The sequence below is a fragment of the Octopus bimaculoides genome, chromosome 11 (assembly GCF_046866305.1).
Source record: "Octopus bimaculoides isolate indiv1 chromosome 11, ASM4686630v1, whole genome shotgun sequence".
Taxonomy (NCBI): Eukaryota; Metazoa; Mollusca; class Cephalopoda; order Octopoda; family Octopodidae; genus Octopus; species Octopus bimaculoides.
Window position 1 is genome coordinate 83,566,730 of NC_142938.1, and position 18,297 is coordinate 83,585,026.

Here is an 18,297-nt window from a genome sequence, read left to right on the forward strand (position 1 = left end):
CTTTCATGAGGGACAAAATAAGGGCCACTTCAGCCCGGGGGGGGGGGGGGGGTCAATGTAATCAACTGGTCCCCTTCCCCAGATTTCAACCCTTGTGCCTATATGTAGAAAGGATTATTATTATTATTATTATTATTATTATTATTATTATGGTTCTTATCATTACTACTACTATTGCTACAACTATCACTACTACTACTACTACTACTACTACTACTACTACTACTATTTTGATATTTGCAAAGAAAAGGCAAGTCTTACATAGTTCAATGAGGCTCTCAACTTGTAAAGAATAAGTAGAAATCAATCAGATATTGATCAGGAAGTAGTTTCAGCTATTAAAAGGTTATTTTGAATATCACCCAAAAAAAACCAGTCATGTCCTGGCTAGTCTTAATACAGACGACTGAAAAATATGGAAGCACGGCAAGATATTTTCTTTCCTCTTAGAAATATGGAAGTACAACAAATACGTTTTTTTCTATCAAATTCTCATGTTTTTGTTCTTTTTTTCTTTGTTACATTCAAATAGAATTGTTCAAAATATTTATATATATATTTTCTGCTAATTTATATACTTTTTTAATTAAGTATTTATATAATATATATATATTTGCATACGTGCACACACACACACACACAAAATACATGTGTGTGTGTGTGTATACATATATATATATATATATATATATATATACTAGACCGGGGAAATCTGAGTTTCCCAGCAATGGAGTTTTGTTTCACAGGGATTTTTTTCTTTTCCATGTTATTTTGCATGTTTTCAATAAATGTGACATCAATATCATGCATAAACAGCTCCTTTCCCCAGAAAAGAAAGATTTGGTTGCTATTTCTTGTATACCCTACTACCATGTAATAGATATTTCAAGTCCTTTATTGCAAATCGCTGTTACGCCTTGGCAGGGTGTGCTAGAAATAGCAGCCAAATCTTTGGAGATGCGATACATTGAATGCACTCAAAAGAAACCTGTGGGTAAAAACTATTTCACACAGAGGTTAAAATATTTACCTTATTTTTAAAATTTTCACTTAAAGATATTTTGCTCATCATGTGTCTAATAAAAGGTTAGAGTTTCTTCCCTTTCGAAGTTAAGTTATTTTCGGAGTATTTACCTTGAGGAAGAGATGAAAGTTGGCCGGTACTAAATCTGGTGAAAAGGGTGGCTGTGGAAGGGATACCATGTTGTTTTTAGCATTAAACTCATAAGAGAGCTTGGTGACAGAGTGCATTGCCATCATAAAGAATCCAATTCTTCATGCTCAACAGTTCCAGTCATTTTTGCTGAATATCTTCACCCAAATGCTTCAAAATATCGCAGTCGAACTCTTGACTGATGGTCTGATCCTGAGGTCAAATTCTCAATGCACAGTACTACATTTCTGGGGATGATGCTTGTGGCAGGTCTTTCAGATTGCTCATCATCTTCTAGGGGCATTCTCCCACTTTTGAAGTGACTATGACACTCAAAACATTGTGTACAACCCATTGCCTCATTGCTGTAAGCTTGCTCAATGTTTCTGTAGCAGACTTCTGAAGTTTAACATAAAATTGTTACCATAGCCTCGGGCCGACCAAAGCCTTGTGAGTGGATTTGGTAGACAGAAACTGAAAGAAGCCTGTCGTATATATGTATATATACATATATATATATATATATGTGTGTGTGTGTGTTTGTGTGTGTGTGTGTGTGTGTGTTTGTGTGTCTGTGTTTGTCCCCCCAACATCGCCTGACAACCAATGCTTGTGTGTTTATGTCCCCGTAACTTAGCGGTTCGGCAAAAGAGACCGATAGAATAAGTACTAGGCTTCCAAAGAATAAGTCCTGGGGTCGATTTGCTTGACTAAAGGCGGTGCTCCAGCATGGCCACAGTCAAATGACTGAAACAAGTAAAAGAGTAAAAGAGTATGCCAGAGAAAATGCTTTGTGGCATTTCTTCCAACTTTACATTCCAAGTTCAAATACAGCTGGGGTCAATTTTGCCTTTCATTTTTGGGGGATTCATAGAATAAGTACCAGGGTGGGGATCGATGTAATTGACTTATCTCCACCCTAAAATTGCTGGCCTTGTACCAAAATTTGAAATCATCATTATTAGTAGTAGTAGTAGTCGTAGTAACAGCAGCTGATATCCCCCTCCCCCAAATTTCAGGCTTTGTGCCTTTACTAAAAAGGATTATTATTTATTTATTTATTTTTTTTTTTTTTCCTCCTCTTATTACTAACATCATCCTATATATTTCTTTCTATTAACCAGTCTCCTGACGTGGCGCTATCCACCTGCTACAAAACAACTCTACGTTACCGTTTGTCTTGCCTTCCTAGTTTCATGTCTCTTCCAAGCATCCGCGATATTCTATGTAGCAGGTAAGACTCTGTCTTCACACACAGAGGCAGTTTATTCTTTCAGCTCTGAGACTTTCAAAAATTACAGGCTTTCATTGTCTATACATTGCCAATGTTTATTCAAAATATTTAAAATCATTATCATCATCATTTTCTTCTTCATCATCTCCTCCTCCTCCTTTTTTCTTCTTCTTTTTCTTCTTCTTCTTCTTCTTCTTCTTATTATTATTATTATCAAAATTAAAAGAAGAGTGCCATTTGCTATCTTGTGAACAATATTTCGACATCTCGCGTGTCTTCCACTGGTTCAAAAAATAAATTTGTCAATCTACTTCAAGATAGCAAATGGTACTCTTCTTTTAATTTTGACTCTATATCTTCAGGAGGAGTTACCTCAATCCTTTCTATATTAACCAAGATGAAGTAGATTGACAAATTTATTTTTTGAACCAGTGGAAGACACGCAAGATGTCGAAATATTGTTCACAAGATAGCAAATGGCACTCTTCTTTTAATTTTGACTCTATATCTTCAGGGGGAGTTACCTCAATCCTTTCTATATTATTATTATTTTATGTTTGACTTTACATTAGTACAAGTTGGCTCCAAGTCTCACCCAGAGACCTTGAGAGACAATAAGTTAGAAGTTCATGTTGGTGTTATGCCTAGGGTGCCATATATTTGGTTTTGTACATAGTGTTGTTTTAGAGAATGTTTAAGAAACCATAAGAAAATTATAAGTTTGTTTTAAAATTTGAGATTACATAGAAAGTATTTTGTGTAGGATATGGGCAGTTCCCATGAGCACTATCTTTTGAACTTCAGCCATTTTGGGGTTTCCTGGTATCTGAGCTAGGTAGTAATCAGCCCGTTTCGCTGTCATTCCCAGGGCACCTATGACAATAGGTATTGTTTTAGTCTTCAGGTTCCACATTTTGCTAATTTCTATTTCAAGATCTTTATATTTGCTCAGTTTTTGGTAGGTCTTGACAGATACGTTTATATCAATTAGGACAGTCATATCAATGAGGAGGCATGATTTTTGTCTGTAGTCTTTCATTATAATGTCTGGCCTATTCGCATCTATCTTTCTGTCGGTTTGAATGGTCAACTTCCAGAGGAGTGCGATGTGATCATTTTCAAGAATGAGAGGTGGTTTGTGTTTTCACCAGTTTTTAGCCTGGTGTTGCCATCCGGTTTCACCAGTCCTCAGTCAAATCGTCCAACCCATGCTAGCATGGAAAGCGGACGTTAAACGATGATGATGATGATGATGGGCAGGTCCAGGTTTTTGCAAATTACCCAGTGAATATATTGAGCTGCTCTATCATGCCTGTTGAGATACTCTGTAGGTGCAAGAAGACTGCACTTGGAGACAACATCATGATCAATGGTTTCTATTATTATTATTATTATTGTTCAGTAGTTTTATTTTTATAACGTGCTTTCACTTCACTACCGAGCGCAGCTCTGTGCGCCTTGGGTATGTGCTGTGGTTTGCTGTGGTGCTCTTATGTTTACTGTATTGAAAGTGTTTTGCGTAGAATGTGTGCAGTACCCAGTAGTGCAATTTTCTGTATGTTATATATATTTGTAAGTCCTGGTGTTTTTGTTATGTATTTGTCTGAATATTTTTTTATTATACCTAAGGCACCTACTATGATAGGAATTGTTTCTGTTTTTAGATTCCACATTCAAGTTATCTCTATTTCCAGGTTTTTGTATTTTGAAAGTTTTTCCATTTCTTTTAGAGAAACGTTGTCATCTGCTGGTATTGATACATCAATTAGAAAGCATTTTTTTCCTTCATGATCTTTGACAACTATATCTGGTCTATTTGCCTTAATTTCTCTATCTGTGTGTATTGGCATATCCCAGAGTATGGTTGCTTTCTCGTTTTCTGTGACCTTTTCTGGCGTGTGTTTATACCATCTTTTTTCTGTTGCTATTCCATAATGTTGGCATAGCTTCCAGTGTATATAGGTCCCAGCTCTGTCGTGTCTGTGAATATATTCCTTCTTAGCCAGGACTGGGCAGCCAGAGATAATATGATTTATTGTTTCTTGTCCATCTCCACATATTCTACAGTTACTTGTTATATTTCTTTTCATCATCATCATCATTATCATTATCATTATCATTATCATTATCATTATCATTATCATTATCATTATTATTATTATTATTATTATTATTATTATTATTATTATTATTATTATTATTATTATTATTATTATTATTATTATTATTATTATTATTATTATTATTATTATTATTATTATTGTTATTGTTATTGTTATTGTTGTTGTTGTTGTTGTTGTTGTTGTTGTTGTTGTTGTTGTTGTTGTTGTTGTTGTTGTTGTTGTTGTTGTTGTTGTTGTTGTTGTTGTTGTTGTTGTTGTTGTTGTTGTTGTTGTTGTTGTTGTTGTTGTTGTTGTTGTTGTTGTTGTTGTTGTTGTTGTTGTTGTTGTTGTTGTTGTTGTTGTTGTTGTTGTTGTTGTTGTTGTTGTTGTTGTTGTTGTTGTTGTTGTTGTTGTTGTTGTTGTTGTTGTTATTGTTATTGTTATTATTATTATTATTATTATTATTATTATTATTATTATTATTATTATTATTATTATTATTATTATTATTATTATTATTATTATTATTATTATTATTATTATTATTATTATTATTATTATTATTATAGCCTAAGATGGCGAGCTGGCAGAATCGTTAGCATGCTGTGTGGAATGCTTAGCATCATTTGGTCCATCTTTATGTTCTGAGTTCAAATTCTACCGAGGTCAGCTTTGCCTTTCCTCTTTCCAGAGACGATAGGATCAACCCCAGTTAAGCACTGGGGTTGATGTAATTGACTTTTCCCCTCCCCTCAAATTTCAGGCTTTGTGCCTATAGTAGAAAGGATTATTATTATCATAATCATCGTTCACCTCCTCCTCCTCCTCCTCCTTGGAGATCTTTTTTCTTTCATGCAATTCTCATAACCACCTTTGAAAACAACTGATTTTTTTCGGGGTGAGGAAAAGGAAAATATTTCGTTGCCACTTGTATTAAATCTATTCTAATTATTTATGAGACAAAATTTCTCAATAGTTAATTATTAATTAATTATGATTTTTTTTTTTATTTCTGGTTTCTATTAGGAATACTTCTGGGAATAAAGGTTTTTATCATTGATTACATGTTTGAACATTTTCCTCGCTTAAAAGAAAAATACGATTCATCTCATCGGTTGTGGGAAAACCTCCCAACAGACGCAGAATATCGGAAGAAGACCACAAGAGTCCAAATTGATAAGGTAAGACTAATTATTGGCTTCATTCATTTCTATTATTAGTTTTGTTTTGTATCTCCCTTATCTTTTTCTTTTTTTTATTTTACTCATTTGTTTACTGTTTATGATAATAATTGGCATGTTGTATACAGTGCTCAGGTGCACTGCAACTTATCAGGAAATGGTAAAAAAAAGGGAACCAAAAGCAGAGTTAGTCAAGTAAAGAAGAACAGCAAGGAAAACTAGAAGTGCATGCATGATATACATGATAAAACCCCAAAAGACAGGAAGATGAGAGTCATAAAGATAATGGTTACAGAGGCACATGAGGAATAATGTTGGGCAATTTCAGGAAACATGGAATTCTTGAAGGATGCAGTGTCCTGGCAACTAACAATTGATTTGGCTAATTGATTTCATGCTTCAACAATTCTATGTATTAAAAATATGTCTTCAAAAGTCATGGATGTTGTGCTGTTTTGTGAATTTATATGCATGTCCACAAGAGCTCAAAAAAGTGGGCAAATTTGTTGTTGGAAAGATGGTGGATAGTCTTGTGAGCTTCTAACAAGTCAACTGCTAAACATTGAAACTTTAGTGTCAATACCATGAGAAGCAAAGCATTCAAGAAATGGTAAAGAATTGACAAATGGTATTTGCCTGATTGCATCTCTACATTCACAGAGTCGCTTATGAGATTCTTTGAATGTAAGATTGATCATAGCTGCTGACAACTCACTGTGACATTTTAAATCATATGATATCTTAAATCTTATAGGTACTATTAATTATGGCCCTTATTGTCTATCATAGCTTTGTATCTTAACCTTTTCTTTACCAAATTTCTGTTGAAATATATGCTGCTTTTGTTTCATTTATTTATTTTGAAAATAATGAAGAATATAGTAAAATAACTTTCTCGTTAAGTTATTGTTTGGAACATAAGTCAACATTATAACGGGAAGTTTTAATTTAAATCCCTTTAAAATAGAAAGTTTGTATCAAAGGGCCAAGGATGGATTCAGACAGGTTGATATTGATAAATATACACATGGGTCTTAATTTTGTAGTTGATGAAAACTTGTAATTTTGTATTTTTGCAACTTTATATCATACAAATAGGCATAACACTATATATTATAGTCACATGTTTGCCTTACAGAAAGCCTGACCAAAACAGAAAAGAAAAAACATTGGCTTTATCATAGGCAATCTATAAAGTATGAGGTTAACGTGATTGGAGTTAATCGTAACAACTGCTGTCAACTGGAAAGTTTCTATGCAATATTTGCATTTAAGATCCACAAAAAGACATCCACATACAATGATGGTAGAAAATCTCAGTAGATGCATAGGTTCTGGGTTCTAACCGATGGGATGGGTGAGGCGTGCTGGCAGTGGGGTGGGTGCTGGCAGTGGAGTGGAGGTGGGGTTGAACAAATGTCTTTTACAAGAGCCACAGGCTGACTAAAGCCTTGTAAATCCATTTGGTAAATAGAAACTGAAAGCAACCCATTATATCTATCTACATATAAATATGTGTGTGTATGTATGTATATCATCATCATCTAACGTCCGCTTTCCATGCTAGCATGGGTTGGACGATTTGACTGAGGACTGGTGAAACCGGATGGCAACACCAGGCTCCAGTCTGATTTGGCAGAGTTTCTACAGCTGGATGCCCTTCTTAACGCCAACCACTCAGAGAGTGTAGTGGGTGCTTTTACGTGTCACCCGCACGAAAACGGCCACGCTCGAAATGGTGTCTTTTATGTGCCACCCGCACAAGCCAGTCCAGGGGCACTGGCAACAATCTCGCTCGAAAATCCTACAGGAGCCAGTCAGGCGGTACTGGCAACGGCCACGCTCAAAATGGTGCATCTCATGTGCCACCCGCACAAGAACCAGTCCAGGGGCACTGGCAACGATCTTACTTGGCTTGCCGGGTCTTCTCACGCACAGCACATTTCCAAAGGTCTCGGTCAGTAGTCATCGCCTCGGTGAGGCCCAATGTACGAAGGTCTTGCCTCACCACCTCAGCCCAGGTCTTCCTGGGCCTACCTCTTCCACGGGTTCCCTCAACTGTTAGGGTGTGGCACTTTTTCACGCAGCTATCCTCCTCCATTCTCACCACATGTCCATACCAGCGCAATCGTCTCTCTTGCACGCCACAACTGATGCTTCTAATGTTCAGCTTTTCTCTCAAGATACTTACACTCTGACGGGTATTCACATTGACATTACACATCCAACGGAGCATACTGGCTTCATTCCTTGCGAGCTTACGTATGTCCTCAGCAGTTACAGCCCATGTTTCACTGCCATGTAGCATGGTTGTTCGTACGCATGCGTCATACAGTCTGCCTTTTACTCTGAGTGAGAGTCCCTTTGTCGCCAGCAAGAGTAAGAGGTCTCTAAACTTTGCCCAGGCTATTCTTATTCTATATGCATATATATATATATATATATATATATATATATATATAAATCAATGACAACAGATGGATAATGTGTTAATGCTGCTATTTCCATCAAATTGATTGTATTTTTCGACTCCGCTCAGTGCCTTCCCATTCAAGTACCTGATTCACTTGAATCCGGATCTATTGTTTTTAAGAAGATAATTGGGTTTGTTTGCATGAAATTCAGCTCTGCTATACATTATGTTGATGTTGTTATTATTTAGCCCTAGGTCAACTACCACCAAGTAAACTTTTGAACAAAAGAGTATTACAGCCAGGACCATCTTGTCTTAATAAGGGTTTCTAGGAACACATTCGGCAATGCAACCTGCTCTTTCCAGCATGGTAAGACTGGGAGTGAGGGAGGTTTGGCTGTTATTTCTAGGAAATCAAATGGCCACATAGAGACCATCTTGATGGTTTACGCTGGTAGTGGTGGTAGTTGCTGAAACGTTGTTGTTGTTGTTGTTGTTGTTGTTGTTGTTGTTGTTGTTGTTGGTGGTGGTGGTGGTGGTGGTGGTGGTGGTGGTGGTGGTGGTGGTGGTGGTGGTGGTGGTTTTGGTGGTGGTGGTGGTGGTGGTGGAGGAACACCAGGTGATTCTTGTAGACGCTGCTGCTGCCTTTGAGTTTACATTTCTGCTTAGTTCTTATTTAGGTTAATTAATGTTTGAAATTTCTAAAAAAAAAAAATGAAAATAATTATATTATGTCTTCCCAATTTCAATTTAATTTTCTGGATTGTTGCTGTAACAAAAACTCATTTTTAGTTCTTTTAAGAAATATTTTAAATGCATAAATGTCTGTATAGAATTCTATTTTATGATTTACATGTGGAAGGGGGGGGGGGGGGGGAATGTGAATGATAAGGCTTTGTGTATTGTAGAAATTTTGATTTAGTGGTTTAATGAATTGGGTGAGAAGAACAGTGAAAATTGATGAGGAGAGAGAGAGAGAGAGAGAGAGAGACAGACAGACAGACAGAGGGACAAACTGGCAGATGAAGTGAATGATAGATAGGCAGGTAGATTGACAGGGAGAGACAGGTAGATGAGCAAACAGACAAGCAGACAGCTACTGACTGATAGACAGACTGATAAATAAACTAGCAAGCAGACAGAGAGAGAGACAGGTGGGCAGGTAGGCAAGCAGGCAGGTAACCAAGCAGGTAAGAAGATAGACAGAAGTTGTTCACAGAGAATCAGTTAATGAAAAAGGAGAAACAGAAATAAGCTGTAATGAGAGAGAGAGAGAAGAGAATAAAAGTTTGTGTACTGAAAATAAAGAGTGGGGCAGCTATTGTCCAAAAGGATGTATTGTGATTCCTAGAACATGTGTTAAATGAATTTTGAGAAAACATTCACTTATCTCTCACCCACCAATCAATCAACCATTTGATGCTAAAACGTAATTATTTCAATTCTATATTTCTGAGAGAAGGAATATATATTGTGTATACTGTTTTTTTTTATGAATCAAACTGGTGTCCTTCTCGTCTTGATTGTTATTTTCACTACATTTCTGCTGTTGTACGTTCCAGCCTTATTTGGGTGTCTTGTTCTGAATTCAGTTGTTGTATCAGAATTTCAAACCTAATCTTTTATTTGATTCATGGGGATACATTGCTCTCATACCATTCTCTGCATTTCATAACATTTTTCACACCTCAAGAAGTTTGGAGCATACAACAGCCAAAACCATAGTGACAGCATCAGTCAAGGTGAGGAGGGGGGTGTGGTGGCAGTCGGACTAATGTCAATAGTGTACTTAATAATAATAATTCCAATTTAAATCATGAGATTCTTGTTTAAATGACAGTTATTTCCCTGTGACAGGTTGCATCGTTTCTTAATATCAATCGGCAAGATACATGTTGCCAAGCTAAAACAAAACAGCTTGATCTGTACCATGAGCCTAGCAATACCAGCTGTAACTCAAAACCAAGATTTGAAATCTTGGCTCATTTTTTGGCAGCAATAGATATAAATGATCCGAAAGCAGAATCAATAATTAAAAAGTTCCAACATATTCTGGCACAGAAATGGGAGAAATATTCCAGTGCTGCCACACATTTCGAAAACGAACTCTCATCGTTAAGCCGTGGTTCTTTCACATTCAATGAAAACTCCTTTGATTTGACACCCAAACATGTGAGTATGGGTCAGTTGATTTAAAACTGAGAATATTATGACCCTCTACACTGCAATCAGTTACCTTTTGTCCTCACCATACCCTAATAACTTGTTACAAATGCAGTAAGAAGCAAACATAGGCTTTCTCATTATTATTATTATTATTATTATTATTATTATTATTATTATTGTTGTTGTTATTTGTAGCAAAAAAAAAAAGCACAATTATATTTATTCACTGACAAATTTTTGGAATTCCGTATATTGTATAAGTCATAATGAGCAAGAGTGTTAAGATAAAAGAGAATATTTTTAGCAGCATTTGATTTAATCCATTATGTCCTGAGTTCAATTTCCACTGGGCTCAGCTTTGACTTTCATCTTTTCAGGGTCAATACAATAAATACCAGTTGAGCAGTGGAGGCAATGAATAGCCCCTTTCCCCACCCATCAAAATTTCTGTTTATAATAAAAACAATTCTGTTATTGTTATTATTCTCAAAAAGAAAAAAAAAAGGATAATCATATTTACTTGCTAACAAATAATTTTGGTGTTTTAGGATCCCTGCATATTCTATGTATTGTCTAAATCATAACCACAGCAACATTAAAGCATCGGACAAAATGCTTAGCACTGTTTCTTCTGACTCATTACATTCTGAGTTCAATTCCCATCAAGGTCTTTTCATCCTTTCCAGGTTGATAAAATAAGCAATTGTTTGAGCATTAAGGGTCAATGTAATTGACTTGCCTGACCCCTAAAAATTGCTGATCTTGTACCAAAAATTAGAAAGTATTATTATCATCAAGGCATTGAGCTGGCAGAATTGTTAGGCCATGGGGCAAAATGCTTAGTGGCATTTCACCCATCTTTATGTTCTGAGTTCAAATTCTGCCAAGATCTACTTTGCCTTTCATCTTTTCTGGGTTGATAAATTAAGTACCAGTTGTATACTGGTGTCAATTAACCCTTCCTCTTAAATTTCAGGCCTTGTGCCTAAAGTAGAAAGGATTATTATCATCATTATTTTATTATTATTGAGTGAGAGAGCAGTGCATGCCATCAAAGTGACACAGGGGTACAAATATACAAAGCCCAGTATACCCATCATGACTACCCGTCTGATAAGGGTACACCAGGCACATGCATCACAACCATATGTGTATGACATGGTGACCTTATATCAAGATAAATGATGCATGACCTTGCAGATGGTGCCCAATTAGAATTTTCTTCAGGTCAAGTAGCCCCTCCTATTCAAAAGGTCCCTGAATAAGGGTTGTTTGGGGACGATGAATGACACACCCATGTTTCCTGAGGTGAATTATTCAAATCCAAAAGAATCCCTCTCAACACATGGCTATGATGTTCACCCACCACTTCTGCTCATAATCATCATTTGCTGAGGGACATGCTCATATGGTTATGCTCAAGCAAGTAACAAGCAAATTTGCAATATTGATCAGAATATTTGCTGTGGCCATCTTTTATACCAAGACAAAACTATGTACATGATAACATTTGCAATCAGTTAAGATCAGAAGCCATGAGAGTAACTGCCTGGTATTGCATCATGGAAATTATTATTATTAGTTTTAAAATAAGTACAATTATATTCACTTGTTAACAAATAACTCTGGTGTTTAAGGAACTTTTCATATTGTGTATATAATTGGTAAATAATTTTTCTGTGAGTGAAATGTTCAACACTAATAGTCACCTATGTATACACAAACCCCTTTTCTTCCATATTTTCTTTAACAAACATGTCTCTTGTACCCACCTAGCTGTACATTGCACATCTACGACTAGCGAATGATTTCAGTTATAGAATGGAATTAATATTTAGGAAATGAAAGACAGCAAAACTAGCAGAATGGTCAGCATGCTGGGTAAAATGCTTAGTGGCGTTTTGTCCATCTTTACATTCTGAGTTCAAATTCTGCCAAGATGGACTTTGCCTTTCAGTGTCAATAAAATAAGTACCAGTTGAAAACTGGGGTTGATGTAATTGACTTACCCCACCCCTCTGAAATTGCTGGCTTTGTGCCAAAATTAGAAACCAATATTTTGTAAATGAGTGCCCCTGTCATACAAGTGGTATCCTTCATTTCCAATCTTCCATGGAAACATCTCTGATCATGGAGAACTATTGTCCTGATTGGAAACAGATGAGGATAGACAACTGCAAAGGCAACTGGCCATAGAGAATCTACCTCAACAAAATCTGTCCAAACTATGCAATCATGGTAAAGTGGATGTTAAAAACATGGTGATTTACACTTGTTCGTATATTTGACCAAAGTCTTGCGAATGAATTTGGGAGACAGAAACTAAAAGGAACCCATCATACGTGTGTGTGTGTGTGTATGTGTAATTATGTGTGTGTGTGTATGTAGCCCTGTCTTGACATCATATGATGCTTGTAACTAAATGTCACTATCATACAAGTGATGTTCTTGTTCCTCATTTTCTGCAAAAACCATTGTTTGGCCATGGCGCAAATATTACCTGGTTTGAAAACAGGTGACGACTGACAACAGGGAGAATATCCAGCCATAGAAAATCTGCCAAACTCTATCCAACCTATGTATGCAAGCATGGAGAATTAAATGTTAAAACGATGGTGGTGGTGGTGGTGGTGGCTGTGAGTTCAGTTCCACTGTGTGGGGCCTTGGGCAAGTGTCTACTCTTTTAATCTCAGGCTGGTCAAGGTCTTGTGAATGGATTTAACAAATGGAAACAGAAAGAAGCCCATCATGTGTGTGTGTGTGTTTGTCCCCCACCACATGACAACTGGTGTTAGTTCGTTTATGTCCCTATAACTTAGTGATTTGGCAAAAGAAACTGATAGAATAAATATTAGGCTGAAAAAATGTTCTGGAGTCAATTTTTAAGCCTGGTACTTATTTTATTGTTCTCTTTTTGTTGAACTGCTAAGTTACAGAGACTCAAATAAATCAACTCCAGTTATCAAGTGGTGTGGTGGGAGAAGACAAACACAAAGACATGCCCCCCCCCCCCATGTTGGACCACTGAACTCTACACAGTTTCTCTCTCTCCATTTTTTTTTTCTTTGTCATTCTCTCTCCATTTTTACTTCTTGTTCCTTTCTGTTGAAGAGAATATACTCAGAACATGAAAGACTTTTCCACTTCTCTTGAGCATTAAACTAATACACCTGTTTGTTGTTCCTACACCTCTCTTCATCTTTTGTTATTTTTGTAAATTTGAACTATATATATATATATATATATATATATATATATATATATATATATACACACACACACGCACACACACACACATACACACAACAGGTTTCTTTCTGTTTTCATCAACCACATCCACTTACAAAGCTTTGATCAGCCCAGAGCTATAGTAGATAACACTTGTCCAAGGTGCCACGCAGTAGAACTGAACTCAGAACCATGTAATTTGGAAGCAAACTTCTTACTACACAGCCACACCTTCATCAATCCACACAACAACTACTCGTTAGGTTTTTTATTAAAATTGTGGATGGTGTATTTGTGAAAATAGCCGTAGTTTTAATAAAGATAACTGCCTAGAAATATAATGTTGTAATAACATAAAGTGGTCAATACATCTTTTGATGCACTTTCTCATTCAAACTCAATATACTATTCCATTATCCCATTGTATTACTATTCCACTACACTCACTACACTAAATATGTGTTGATTTTAACACATATCTACTCACAACTGGCACCAAGTTCAGTTTTTGCATATAAATATATTTCATTCACAACACTTTGAAAACTGAAAATTTGTTTATATTCAATAAAAGCATTTTGTCTCTCAATCATTCTCGAATCTGATACAAACTTACTTTGATTATGTTTTGTAACAAAGACTGAAGCATACCTGCAATTATCACTGCACTTACCAAATATCAAGTTTAATCATTCCTTTCTCACGTCGCTCCTATTCAATTTTTTGTCTCACAATTGTCTCTACCTTTTCTTGCGTTCTCTTCATTTTTCTTTTTGCACCACAAATAATCATTCAAGCAAATTGATTCTTTTTTTTGTTCTTTATTTATTATTATTTTTTTTTAATTAATAGAAAATCTTGTGAGCTTCACTACATTCAATGTTAGACTTCTATTAACTGCATACTTTTCATGCAGAAAGCATCCTTGGAGAAATATTCCCCCAGTCGCTTTCCTATACTTTTCTGAGATGAATCTATACTCATATGTTATTTTTCAGCTGATTTTCTTCATCTCAGATATATTGCTGATAAAATTTTGATCATTTAAAAAAAAAATTTTATGTCACCATCTTCACTTGATATTCAGGATCTAAGACAATTCATTTTACCAAAAAGAATTCTTCCTACTTCATTAAGGCTCCTCTACATGGGAGTCACTGGCTGTTTTGCTATTCCAAGGTTTGCAACATCCACCCTTGTACAGCCAACCTGACGGAGGTTGAGCAAAACCTCACCTTGTACCCAGGGTTCAGTTTGTGCCCTAATGGAATCCTTCTGACCTACTAATCACTTCTTTTTAGCTAGAATCATTTTGATGCTTTGCACTTTGCTGCTCACTCATATAATGCCAGAATCCAATAGGAACAACCTGTGGACCCATCACAATTTGCATCTCCTTGTCCTGTACCCATTCCTGCAACAGTCTCCTACCAACTCCCTCCCTCTCTCTCTCCCCAACTGCCACATCCTCAATGTTCCACCAGTTCAAGAATGGAAGAGCACAACCCTTAAAACATTGCATTCCAGAGCCATCTCTCGTATCCTTGCAACATTCTTTTACCTGTCTCTTTATGGGGATTTTTCTTTTATAACCAATATATTTGCTGCATATTTTCAGAGGTTAGACATTTTCTCAGTGTTACCACTATCTCAAGGCAAATCGAAAGAATATAATACAAACGAACAGGTAAGATATGGCACAGATAAAGCAAAGCATCATAAGGTTGCCCTAATCAGCACCCCCTACCTGTCACAAGTAGAATTAACCATAAAGATTAACATTGGTCACATTTTTTTTTTCACGTTTGTAAACCTGAAATTAAATTCAATCAATGTGTGCTCTCCATCGTCATTTAGTTCTGTACATTTGGTTATTCCTCATTACTCAGTGAGGAATTCCAGGTCAGTTTCTCTGGTGTTTATATATTCCTCCTTGGATTGATCAGCTTCAAGATTACTCGCTTTTGCCCACTGAATGGCCTGGAGCAACATGAAATAAAGTGTTTTACTTAAAAACCCAATCCAAGAATTGTAACCACAATCTTACAATCAAGAGTGCAACACCCTAACCACTTGGCTATGCACCTCCACATTTCTGCACTTTATAAGCACTTCTAAGGCAGCAAGCTGAAGCAACCATTACTGTGCTTGACAGAATGCTTTGCAATATCTTTTATGGCGCTGAGTTTAAATTGCAAAGAGGTCAACTTTGCCTTCTATCTTTTCAAGAACGGTCAATTGATAGAATTCCAGTTCACTACTGGAATCGATTCTTAATTTCACTCTTTTTCTTTCTGGAAGAAATCAGCAATGTTTAAGTTTGGAAAGGAATGAACTCTGCTATGTATAAAATGTCCATTATGTTGCCCTTCCAATTCCTTCAGAAGTGAAGTCCCACACTTACAAAGGACATTTATTAACCTTTTCTTTTAAACATCTCAAACTACCTCCCTCCATGCCCTTCAACAACTAATTATTGTAAGCTCTGAATGAAGATTAACTCCATAAATTTTCTCTAGTCTTGGAGGGTTTTCTTGCCTTGTCAAAGTCATGGGAACAGTGTTCTCCCTAATCTCTGCATATTTTACAACTATTACACAAAAGGAACATAGAAGTTTTTCTAGATAAAATTGCATTTTTTTTTTAAACTAAAGAAATTTGAGCGAGGGTTACTTACATGGATGCACTTATAGTTTGCTAAGATTGACAAAATTTGCTCAGAAAGAAACTTCTGCATCTTCCACATTGCACCCCATCCCTTCATCTTCCATTCTCCATACAATCTTGCAAAGCATCCTTCCAACCACCTACTTCTTATTACCACATGTGCCTTGCAGTGCCACATGAGTACTCCATTGCCCTTATCCATCTCTTTGTGGCTCATGCTCATCACTTTCTCTTTCTTCTCTCTTCCTCTCTATTAAACGTGGATAAGCATACAGATCCTCCACAAAACTCTGCTCTGACACCCCACTTCTCACAGTTTATCCCCTTGTCCCCTAGAATGAAGCTGACCCTACCACCTTCCCCAGAGTTTATAGTTCTGCAAGTTGCATTGTGACCCCAATAGTGCAAGTGGCACATGGAAAGCACCCAGTCCACAGTGTAAAGCAGCTGGTGTCAAGAAGGGCATCCAGCCACAGAAACCATGCCAAAGCAGACAATGTCCAAGTTGTCAGACTGCGACTGAACCCAAAACTATGTGGGTGGGGAGTGAACTTCTTAACCCTACAGCCTACCTTAGCTATTAAAGACTTTGACTTTGGTGGGAACAGAACATAGAAGGGCAATATTATCATAATTGTAGAGCAAGGCTCATTTCTTCTGGTCCTATCTTGGAATAAAAGTATTAAGAATGCCAAAGATTAAAATAAACAATGGAAATGAATAAATCCAAAATGCATTTATCTAAACATTTAATAACCATTTCTGAAAAAGCATGGCTATTCTGATCAATCCTTGAGGGATGAAAATTATAGTCGACCTGCATTTGACTTTAATTCAGAACCTAGTTAGATATAATGAAGCAATCTATCACCTATCATTAAAGAAATAATTTGGGAACATTTAAGAGAGAGGGGGGAAGGAGAGAGGAGGAGAGAGAGAGAGGACAAAAATCACTTAAACGAAATTATTGAACTCTAGACGTAAACAGTGCACAACAATTTGGGTTTTTTGATGAAGGAAAAGCAAAAGAATTATAATAGAATGTACACTGATAGCAACATGGAAAGAAAATAGAAGATAGAATAAGAAAATGTATGTATGCATGTAGACAGATAGAAAAACAGATAGATAGATAGGTAGATATATATGTATGTATGTGTATATAGAGAGAGAGGGAGACTGAAAGCACTGTCAATGTAGGTTCCTTGATAGCCCTAGGCTGACCAACACCTTGTTACTGGTTTTGATGGACAAAAATGAAAAAAGCCTGCTGGGTTCCTATGTGAGTGCATGAGAATTATGTGGGTCATTACATGTCATCTTAGGTCTCCACAAGGTTGTTATTATTGTTGTTGTTGTTGTTATTATTATATAACTGTTCAACATTTGGTAGGTTGAGGCAAATTTCTACTGCATCACCTGCTACACCTCCATGTTGTTGGGGTGTTCTTTTCTGTTGTTGGGTTTGTGTAAACTTTTCCTGTTACTGTATTGTGTTAGTTTTTTTATTTCTTTTGAGATGTGGTGCTGCTTTTTTGTTGTGTTACTGCTTATATTGTGCATTGAGCATGTAATGCATTCCATCTTGCTGGTGGAAGTTTATTTCACTAGGTAATTGCTGTGTAGAGTGTGTCTTATGTTTGTGGGTTTTGTTTAGGTTGTATTATCAGATTGATAGTGTCTAGCATAGGATATGGGATGTTCGTAGCAGGTCTATTTTTTGGATAGTGTGTAGTGTTGAGGATCCAGGTACAGCTTCTACATTTTTTGTTCCTGTTTTTTATCGTGCCCAATGCTCCACTTATTATTGGTGTTGTTTTTACCTTCATACCCCACATGTTGAATACTTCAATTTCAAGGTTTATGTACTTTGACGGTTTTTCCACTTCTTTTTTTTTTTCTTTTTTTTTTGACAGTATTTTGATCGGAAAGGATTGCAATGTCTATCAGTGAGCTGGTGTTTTTTCCTCAGTCCTCGATTATTATGTCTGGGCAATTAGCTTTCTATTTCTTTGTCTGTTGGAACCAGCATATCCCACATGATTGTGGCCTGGCCTTTGTCTACTACCTTGTTTGGCACATGCTTATATCACTTATAGTCAGTTTTAATGTTGTAATGTTGGCACATTGTCCAGCGGATATAACTGCTTACT

The 18,297-nt window shown here is 36.4% G+C and overlaps 1 protein-coding gene and 1 long non-coding RNA gene across 9 annotated transcripts in view; one reads left to right on the top strand and one right to left on the bottom strand.

Annotated features, from left to right (window-relative positions):
- LOC106878525 (GRAM domain-containing protein 4) overlaps positions 1-18,297 on the top strand; it is a 182,881-nt gene that overhangs the window by 122,067 nt on the left and 42,517 nt on the right. For 3 of the 7 annotated variants that reach the window (XM_052971959.2, XM_052971961.2, XM_052971960.2), the window contains exons 13-16: positions 2,278-2,387; positions 5,516-5,670; positions 9,941-10,255; positions 15,096-15,164. In XM_052971959.2, the coding sequence (XP_052827919.1) occupies positions 2,278-2,387; positions 5,516-5,670; positions 9,941-10,255; positions 15,096-15,164 (649 nt within the window). The remainder of the gene's footprint in view (positions 1-2,277; positions 2,388-5,515; positions 5,671-9,940; positions 10,256-15,095; positions 15,165-18,297) is intronic. The other 4 variants (XM_052971962.2, XM_089360494.1, XM_052971963.2 and 1 more) reach the window with 2 other exon arrangements.
- LOC106877906 (uncharacterized) overlaps positions 1-18,297 on the bottom strand; it is a 93,006-nt gene that overhangs the window by 17,015 nt on the left and 57,694 nt on the right. The gene's annotated exons all lie outside the window — the stretch shown is intronic.